This window comes from Nestor notabilis, unplaced genomic scaffold, assembly GCF_000696875.1.
Source record: "Nestor notabilis isolate BGI_N333 unplaced genomic scaffold, ASM69687v1 scaffold22539, whole genome shotgun sequence".
Lineage (NCBI taxonomy): Eukaryota > Metazoa > Chordata > Aves > Psittaciformes > Psittacidae > Nestor > Nestor notabilis.
The window spans coordinates 9,055-18,637 of NW_009943557.1; the positions used below are offsets into that span (position 1 = coordinate 9,055).

General features: G+C 52.2%; 1 protein-coding gene across 1 annotated transcript in view; it reads left to right on the forward strand.

Moving 5' to 3' along the window:
• LOC104411554 (proton-coupled amino acid transporter 1-like) overlaps nt 1-9,003 on the forward strand; it is a 15,580-nt gene extending 6,577 nt beyond the window's left edge. Inside the window, exons 8-10 of the mRNA XM_010022000.1 lie at nt 220-386; nt 6,053-6,222; nt 8,735-9,003. Of these exons, the coding sequence (XP_010020302.1) occupies nt 220-386; nt 6,053-6,222; nt 8,735-9,003 (606 nt within the window). The remainder of the gene's footprint in view (nt 1-219; nt 387-6,052; nt 6,223-8,734) is intronic.
• The last annotated feature ends 580 nt before the right edge of the window (nt 9,004-9,583 follow it).

A 9,583-nucleotide genomic window follows, 5' to 3' on the forward strand; every position in this document is an offset into this window, starting at 1 on the left:
CCATGCCAAGTGTGAAGGTCTCAAATGGGAACACAGAAATCAGGTCTCCAGTACAGTGGCTTTTTTAGCTGGGTTCCATGTGTGACCATCGCATCCCCTGGCATGCGGGGCTGTGCTTGGCCATGGTCCTGCCCCCCCCTGCTTTCTGGGGCTGAGGGGTACAGGGGAACAGGGGCAGCCTGCTTCTCTGTTGTCATCCTCCTCTTTCTCCTCTCTCAGGTTCTGCCTCTGGAAAACAAGATGAAGAACCCCCGGCAGTTCCCAGTCATCCTCTATGTGGGGATGACCATTGTCACCATCTTGTACATCAGCCTGAGCGTCCTGGGGTACCTGCGCTTCGGGGCGGACATTCAGGCCAGCATAACACTCAACCTGCCCAACTGCTGGTGAGTCCCCATGGGGAGTGCAGGGGCCAGGGGTGAGGAGAAGGGGTGGCAAGGAACATCGCTCCTTAGGAGAACTGGTCTGGATGAGCTTCAGAAAGGATCAACCGTGCCATATCCAACTGTCCAAAGGAGCTTGACAAGGGTTGTCTGATGTTACGGGGTAAAGAGAGGCTCATTGCTGTGGTGTCTGAGCTTGGTCTTGGCTCTGCAGCTCATGCTGCTTCCCTGGGGTCCCTGCCTGGTAGGTGCAGCTCCTGCCTATTTGTTGGAGCCTTGTGGCATCTTTTTTGGGGCTAAGCAGCACTCTGGATAGGAGATTTTGAACACAACCCCTGTGCAGCCATATCAGAAGGTGGCTGATCTGTGCAAAACCCACTTCTCTTCCACCAGTGAAGCACTTGGAAAACCACCCCAAAGCTGGGAGCTCCCAGAGGGGGCAAGATGTGATGTCTCCACATGTGGGCTGCGATTCTTGTTTGCAGCCCTGGAGCTCAAACTCCCACACCTGGGCTCTGTGTTGTGCCTGGATGCAGCTCATCTGAAGCCAATGCTTTGCCTGTGAGCACTGGTGCCATGAGGATACCCCTTCCTGAGCTCTGCAGCTCCCCAAACCTGTCTGTCCTCCTGTGGGTTCTGGCAAGGCCTCTTGAGATGCTGGAAATACACACGGCCTGACCCTGTACCTGCTAACCCAGAGGGGTTCTCTCTTCTCTGGCCAGGGCTGGTTTTCCTTGCAGCAAGTGGCTGGGCTTTGTACTAGTCTGTCCCTGGGGCTGAGTGGTTGGCTCAATGTCACAGCTCCATAGTCATCCCAGAGGAGGAATGCAAGCAGGTTTTCTTGCCTTTGGGACAAGAAGTGTGGAGCATGCACATACTGAGAACAAATGCCTTTTCCAGCTTGCTGCACCTGGGATTTTATGAGGAAGTCCTGAAAAACTCATTTCTACTGCTTCTTGCGACACGCTGCTTTGGGATGTCTGTGGGGCAGGATGTGGTGCTGACAGGCGAGGAGGAGCTGGAGAGAAGCTCTTCTACACACTGCAGAGGTTCCACTTGCACAGCAGCACCTCCTGCACGTGGTGTGGAGCTGGGGCTGTGGATTGGCTTTGGTGCCATGAGGTTTCTTGGAAAGCCATCCTGCAGCAACAGGGTTTCTTCAGGTTTGTCTGGGAGCATTTGAAGTTCAACAGTTTCTCTTTGATGTCTCTTCTGGCTTGAAATCCTGCAAGAGACCAGTGTGAGAACTGAAGCTGGGGGAGCCTGTCCCCTTCCCCAGCCCACCTTCTCTGCTGTTAGCAGCTGCCCATCACTTTGCACCATGACTTGCTGCCTCTTCCCCACTGTTGAAACAGATTTGGGCAGGACTCTTGTGAGTCACTGCTGGGCTTCCATGTGCTGACCTTGTAGGACAGTGCAGCTGGAGCTGTGGAGAAAGCAGACATTTGAAAAAACAGCCTGGGTTGGCTTTTGGTTATTGCAAGGAGGGTTTCTTTCAATTCGAGTGCACAGACTTCCATTCATGCTGGATCCGTGTAGTGACTGGACTGCTGGGTGTTGTTGTGGCAGAAGGTCCTGCTCTTGCCAAGAGCCTTGCCTTGTCCCCTGTAGGGGCTGGAGCTCTGCCAGGTCCCTGTTCTCAGTGAGGAGGGATGGGGCTGGTGAGAAAACTTGCCTGTGTTGCGGGACATCTGGATCCCACCATGCCAAGCACAGTAGGTGTGAATCCCATCCCCTCAGCAAGCTCTAAGGGGAGATGTGAAGGGGATGAAATGCTGCTGTTTCTTCTGAAAGGTCAGACCCAGGTCTTGGGCTCTGCAGGGCACCAAGTCATGCCACAGCCTGTAACATCTGCTAACCTGTAATGTTGTATGGGGGCTTCTGTGGGAAATCTCAGCTTTGTTTGCTCTAAAGGATGATGTTCCCTTAGAAAAAGGATGATGGGATTTGTGTGACTTGCCAGGCTGCAGGAAATCCTATTTCAAATGCATGTTTCTAGGAATATCCATACTTTCTGTCAAAGGACTTTTCTGGAAAACAAACCTAAAACCAACTGTAGGAGATGGGTGAAGACTTGCTCTTGAAATGAGTGTTTTGCCCATCCTGCTTTTCCTGTGGCTTTTCTCCCCAGCAGTAAAAGGTGTTGGGCTGCAGAAGCTGGTCATAAGGGCTGTGGGTGAGAAGTCCTGAGCTTTGCCTGTGGTGTGGGAGACAAGATGAGGACCATGGCACAGATGCTGCATCCTTCCTTGGTGGTAGCCAATGCTCGGAGGTCTCTAGAGCAGATTTGATGAGTGTGTCAGGAATCGTTGGGTTACAGGGTGACTAAGGGCTTTTCCAGCCTCATTTCTCCATAACCGCAGCTTCCTCAAATGAGGAGTGTGTCAGTTCCCAGTACACAGGTCTAACCACAGCCTCCACAACACTGCACTGCTGTGCAGAAATCCCTCCTTGCATCCTCGGGAGCGTTGCTTCACTGCACCAGCTGGAGAGTGAAGAAATGCTCTAGCGAGGGGGAAGATGTTTGGTTGCATATGGCCAGTTGAAGGTAGGTAATGACAGAGCTCTGTGTCAAAGGAGGGTATGCCATTCCTTGCAGCTTTTTGGGATGGCTGCGTGTGGCTGCCTGGGTTAAGCATGTGCTTGCTGTGGTTGGCAGAGCAGTGCCTCTCCAGGGCCCTGCAGTGGACCTGTGGGTCAAAGCTAGTGCTCGAGCTCTTTCTCCTCTTGGTATTTAAAATGCCCTTTGAGCTTGTTATCCTGGTTCCTGACCTGTGCAGATTCGGTAGCCAACCTTCCTCTGTAACTTTTTTAATAAGATCTCTTAATTGTAGATTGCCCTGGAACACTTTATGGTTTTACAGCATCATTTTACTGAAAATACAGCTTTAAGATATGCAGTTGTGGGGTAGGTGGCTCAAGTCACGTGTGGCTATGTGGACGCACTCTGGACTCTCAAGTCTTTGTCTTTAGTTTGCTTATGGAACCACAGGGCACATGTAGCTCAGAGAGGGCACTGTCCACCACAGATCATTGAGTCTACCCTCCTGCTCAAAGCAGGGCCAACTTGTATTTTGAATATCCATAAAGAGTGGGGTTCCCCACTTCTCCAGGCATTTGTTTTGATGCTTAACTACCCTTTTGGGATGCAGCTCTGTCCTGTTGCCTCTGGTTCTTCTGCTGTGCAACTTTGAAAAGAGCCTGTCTGTCTTCTCCGTGCCCTCCTATTAGGTAGCTGAAGATAGCAATAACATCCCCCTTAATGTTCTCTCCACGCTGAATGAGCCCAGGTCTTGCAGTATCTCCTTGTGTATCATGTGCTCCAGCCACAGCTACCTTAGTAGCCTCCACTCAAGTTGCTGTGTTAGGTCAATGTCTGTTCTGTCTTGGGAATCTCAAGACTGGGCATGATACTCAAGATGCAGCTTCACAAGACCCAAATGAAAGTAATCCCTACCCTTAACCTGCTGGCTATGCTTTTGCTAACATAGCCTGGTATGTGATTGACCTTAATCACTGCAAGGTCCTGCTGCTGGCTCATGGTCAGGACCTCCAGGTCATGTTCTGGCCAGATGCGAAGCTGGACCTCAGCCTTTCCCATGTGTGGGATTTTGTGTTTGCTTTTGAACTTTACCCATGGTACCACATTGTTTAGGTCCTGCTCCAAGGTGTGTCAGTCATTCCCTCCAGTTCAGTCCTGTTGGGAACTTGCTGACATCGTGCTCTGGGTTGTCAAGACCTTATCCAGGTTCACTATGAAGATATATACATGATTGCCCCTTGGCAAATCCCCTCTGGCTTTTCACCCTGTACAATATGTACCTGGAAATGGATGCCAGAAGGACTTAACAGATCAAGGTGAGGCTGATTAGCCTGTAGCTTCCCTCATTCTTCTTGAAGGTGGATATGATTCTTCTTCCCAGGCAGCAGGACCTCTCCCTGATTACCCTGCTCTTTTAAAGATGATAAAATAGCTTCAGGCTGATGTTGGCCACAATCTTGAATATATCTGATCTGGTCCCATTCACTTAGGTGATCCCTAACTCCATCCCCTGTGATTGTGGGAAATATTTGACTGCACCAGACTCTGCCACTAGTATTCAAAATTGTCTTGCATGTGAATACTTGAACTTCTCTGGTTTGAGACTGCTGTTGTTTGCTGAGAACCAACATACACAGGGACAATGGCTTGTGCCTAAAGAAGGTGAAGGCGTATAAGAAGGCAGGAAGAGACAAATTCCTTCCTCAGCTTGGATCCACTTCATACTTACCCAAGTGGTATGGCCAGGACCTGTGTTTCCTGCTTGGTAAGCATGTCCTGAACTGGGGACCAGGTGGTACCATATATGAGGTAACTGGATATCACTCCTCTTTTGGAGAGGCTTTTTCAGCTGCTGGGGAGCTGAGGGCAGAGATGGGGCTGGGAGATGGCTTTATGGCCACCTATGACAGGCTTTGACCTGCAGTCATGCTTGTCCCCTGCTGCATCGCTGTAGGATGTGGGACATGGTGAGATCTGACTCGGGGTGAGCCTAAGCCTGCAGCCTGTCTGCGCTCTGCCTTCCTTCTGCTCTGCCCAAACTGCTCGTTCAGCTCTCTTCCCCCCAGACATGTGTTATGCAGCATGCCCAAAATAGCTGCTCTTTTTGTTTTATGGAGGAGGTTCATTTGCAGGTGGTGGTGTGACATTTGTATCCCATTTGCTCTATAAGCCCAGACTTATCCCAGTGGTTCTGTCCTCTTCCTCCTCCTCAGAAGCCAAGCAGTAATTGAAATTGGTGAAATATTCATGGCTGCAGCTGATAAGCCTCTTTGAAGATATTCTTCATCTCCTGTTATAACAGAATAAAATGCAGCTGGTTACAAATAGGAGAAAAGGAAGCTTTTTTCTTCTTTCAGCTCAGAGGCTGGATGAAGGTCAAGGTGAGGAACCTCTGGGGATGGATGCAAACTCATTCTCGGTCACAGGCCAAAAGTCAGGATTACGGGCTTTTGGCAGTACCAGTGCTAGTGGGTATTTAGGTGTTGTCTGTGTGGGGCAATCATGACAAAGGCCATCCTGTGCCGCTGCAGACCTTGCAGAGTGCAGCCTGCTCAAGTGGAGAGGGTGATATGGAGCAAGGTACCCTGGAGGTCTTATTTTGTGGAGCTAAGGGCAGTGTGGCACACATGATGCTTGACAAGTTAAGTACCTACTTACATTTCTAGATGCTCAAGTGAGGCTCCTGGTCCCTTGGCCAAGGACACCTCAACTTTCCCCGTGTCTTGCAATGAGTCAGGAGCAGGACAGTGGTTTGTCATGGTTGGTTGGTTGGTTATTTATTTTATTTTTCCAAGAACTCTTAATATCTGTGTCCATGGGTTTTCCCAGGGGGAAGCAGCACTTGAAAGGCTGATGATTCCTTAGTCTAAAAGCCTCTGATTATGTACAGGGGCACGTGTTACTGTGGCTTGGAGATTGTGCTGTCTCCTTGAAATCTTTTGGCCAAAAAGGGGTCTATGGACTTGAATGCGTCACCCCTAATTTTCCAGGAGACTGTTCAGGAGGGGAGACCATTGTCACACAAAAGTTCCTCTTGGCAGAGCGTTTCTATTCTGCTTTCTGCTGTTGATGCCACAGGTATTGGAGCAGAGTGTATCTCACGGAGCCTTCTCCTTCTTGTTTGCAGGCTGTACCAAGCTGTCAAGCTGCTCTTCTCCTTTGGGATTTTCATCACCTACGCTGTGCAGTTCTATGTGCCCGCTGAGATCATCATTCCTCCCCTCGTCGCCCGGGTGTCGGAGCGCTGGGGCTGGCTGGTCAACCTGCTCCTCAGGGTGGCCCTGGTTGGCGTGACCTGTGAGTACAAAGCAGCTTGTCTGAGTTCCCCTATGAGGATGTGGGACATCTTCCTGCTGTGGGCTTTTGGTGCTAAGAGCTTTCACCCCTTGCCTTGCTGCCTCATAGCAGGGAGTCTCCTGGACCTTGCTAACGCAAGCCTGTAGGCCAAGGTGGCCTCCAAGGAGCTGCAGCAGTGGTCCTCTGCCCCCTCTATATGCGACCAGTCTTCCCACATCTTTTGGTGCCTGCAGTGAGGCTCTGGTGGAGCAAGCTGCTGGGCTCAAGCCTCGTGGGCCTTTGGAAAAGGTGTGGAGCAAATCAGGTGCAGAAGTATCTGATTTTGGTTGGCTTGATTCCTGACGGCTAAATCCTTGCTGTTGTCAGCACAGCTGAAATGCTTGACTGAGCTCCCTGGCGTCATCTGCTGAAAAAGAGCTTTTCTCTGCTGATGTGCCAGAGTTGAGCATCAGGGACCTTCCCAGCATCCCAGCTGGCTTTGGTCTGGGTTTGAGAGGAGTGTGATGCTAACTCAAAGGCGGTGGAGTGGGCTGAGAGCAGGGTGCTGCTGGTTTCTGGGCTTTCACTAATGATGGGCCATTGAGCTGCATTCACAGAGGCGAGCAAAGCCTCATCTCCTCTGTGCTGAGTTCCTGAAGCACCTTCTGCCTCAATGCCTGCAGCTGGAGGGATGGTGCAGGGTGAAATCCTGCTGTGCTGGGCCATGTACTCTGGTCAGGCTTGAAGCCTGCCAGCAGGCTGGGAGCCTCTCCTGGAGGGTGTTGGGGTTTGCCTGGCCAGGGAAGTGAAAGCTTGGTGTGATGGGATGGCTGTACCCTCCTGTCTCTGTGTTGGTGTAAGGATGCTGGTTCCTTTGTGCCTCCTCCCCTTACCCTTCCCTGTAAGAGATGGCTGTGGCTGTTGCTGAGGATAAAAGCAATTGGGGGGGTTGCATGAATATTCATCAGCTGAATGCGTGGCTGCAGAACAAGCCTGCATCGTGGCTTTGGCTTCCAAAGAGAGGATGCAATTTAGCGTCTTTTAAGCTTAGACTTCAAAACCAGCACACTTAAAACCCCTTTGAATTAATACCTGTGGAAAGCATGACCGTTGCCCCGGAGGCTGAGGGCTGCAGCTGGTGCTTCAGCTCTGCCTCTTTTAGAGGGGGTTAATAGTTTTGTTTGCTTCAAGTCCAAAGAGCTGTGTGGGGTGGGCTGAGGATGCTGCTGAGAGCTCTGCTCTCCCTGCAGGCTGCTGGAGCAGGGATGCTGCTTGCAGCACAGACCTGGCAGAGCCCTCCTTTGGCCCTGTGCAGGGCTGAGCACTGGGATAAACTTCCTCCAGGTCAGCTCAGTGGGGACCTTTGCTGCTGTCCCCCATGGTGGAGGGAAGGTTTGTCTCTAGGTTTATCCAGATGACAGCAGGGCTGGAATGTGGTGTTGTGCAGGAGCATCTCCTATTTGTGCCCATGCCTGCTGTCAGCCTCCCAAACTTTTAATCTCCTGTGGTGCTATGGGTGATCTTTGGCTCAGGAAGGCTCCATCAGCCTGTAGCTGATTGCCAGGGTGAAAACAAATCCCACTGGGAAGGAGCCCCGAGATGTCCCTTCTCCACCGAGGCTGTAGCTGCCATGTTTCTAGCTGTCTCCTATTTCTAAGCAGAGCTTTCAAAGCAATAAACCAGTATTTGATTAAATACTGAAGTCTGCTTTGCTTGCAGAGGGTGCTCTTCTGTCATGCAAAGCTCTGCTTGTCTTTTCCTCAGGCTGTGTTTGACTTAGAAGCAGCAGCGATGCTCTCCAGTGCCGAGGTTGCCTCGGATGGGGATCTTGCTCAGTGTGTGGTGTTGAGGGGCATTGTGGTGGTGGCTGTGGGCTGGTTGGAAGGAGAAGGCACCATCCCTCTGTCCTCCCCTGGCCCCGAGCAGGAGCAGAGGGAGCAGAGTTTGCACTGCTGAGTGCAGAGCTGTCAGAAGTCTCCTGGGGGATTTTCCTTGGCTGCAGATACTACCTAACAAATGTTCTCCTCGGGGCTGTGCCGTGGGCGCTCTGCTGCTGGAGCAGCTCTAAACACATGCAAACCACATTGGTGTATTCAGGGTGAGGGGAGAGGGCTTTTTCTTCCCTTCCCCTGCTTTTATAGGGTTTCTGAGGCTTTACAGCTCCCCAGGTGCGGGGGGCAGGAGTCCTGGCTCTCACAAAGGGGGCCAAGGATGCTGTGGCTGTTCTTCTGCCAGCGGCATCTGTTTGCTGGAGCACCCATGCTGAGCCCTGGAGCTCACCGGTGCCCAGGGTGACAAGAAGAGTTTGGTCTGCATGCTGCGCTTCGTTAACTCAATGCAATGGCTTAATTGCTTGTTGGGGAGGAGAAAATATATGTAACCCCATCTTCAAAGTTCTTGCGTCAGGGAGAAGGGCAGAGGGAGGATTCAAGCAGATCCCTGAGGTGGGGTTTTGCTTGCTTTGACTCAGGGGAGGAGGGTCTTTGCCATCTGGGAATCATCAGTGCTAACGTGATGTCTGCTCCCTCTCCAGGCGTCCTGGCCATCCTCATCCCGCGCCTGGACATCGTCATCTCACTGGTGGGCTCCGTCAGCAGCAGCGCCCTGGCTCTCATCTTCCCCCCGCTGCTGGAGATCGCCACCTACTACTCCGAAGGGATGCACCCCCTCGTCATCGCCAAGGACGTCGCCATCAGCCTCTTCGGCTTCGTGGGCTTCGTGGTGGGGACGTACGAGGCGCTGGTGGAGCTGGCAGCGCCCGCGGCCACCGTGGTGAACGCCACCAGTGCCGTGGTGCAGTGACGGTCCCCTGCCCGCCCGGGTGCCACGCTCTGGGCGCAGGGGCTCCGGGAGATGCTGGTCTCCTGGGAACGGTCTCCCCTCTCCTCGTGGTGGGGTTGGTCTGCGAGAGGACAGGGCTGCCCCCCCAGCAGCAGGGTCCTGTGCTGGGCTCTGGCTGTGGAGGTGAGATCTGGTCTGGGGCAGTGCCTTCCCTGGGGGCTTTTTGGGTAGGTGATAGAGCAAAACAGCCCCCTCGGCCCCTGTAAATAGTCACTTTCAGAGGGGAGCAATCCTGGGGATGTGGATTTTGATTATATATTTCATTCTTAAATCCCACCCTTTCTATATATCCCCCATCCCTTCAGCCAGGGTGGGAACAGGGACTGCTCTATTTTGTGCCAGTTTGTTTGGTTTTGTTTTGTTTTTTTCCCTGAGCACTTTATTTTTACAGCAACAGAGAAACCTCAGCTCAGGTTGGAGAGTGTGGAGCTGCCTCCTCACCTTGTGGGGAGTGTGGGCAGAGCCCGAGGTGTGGAGCATCCCGGGAACCCCAGCATTCCTGTGCTGGGATCCCCAGACATGGGCATTAGCTCCTGCTGTG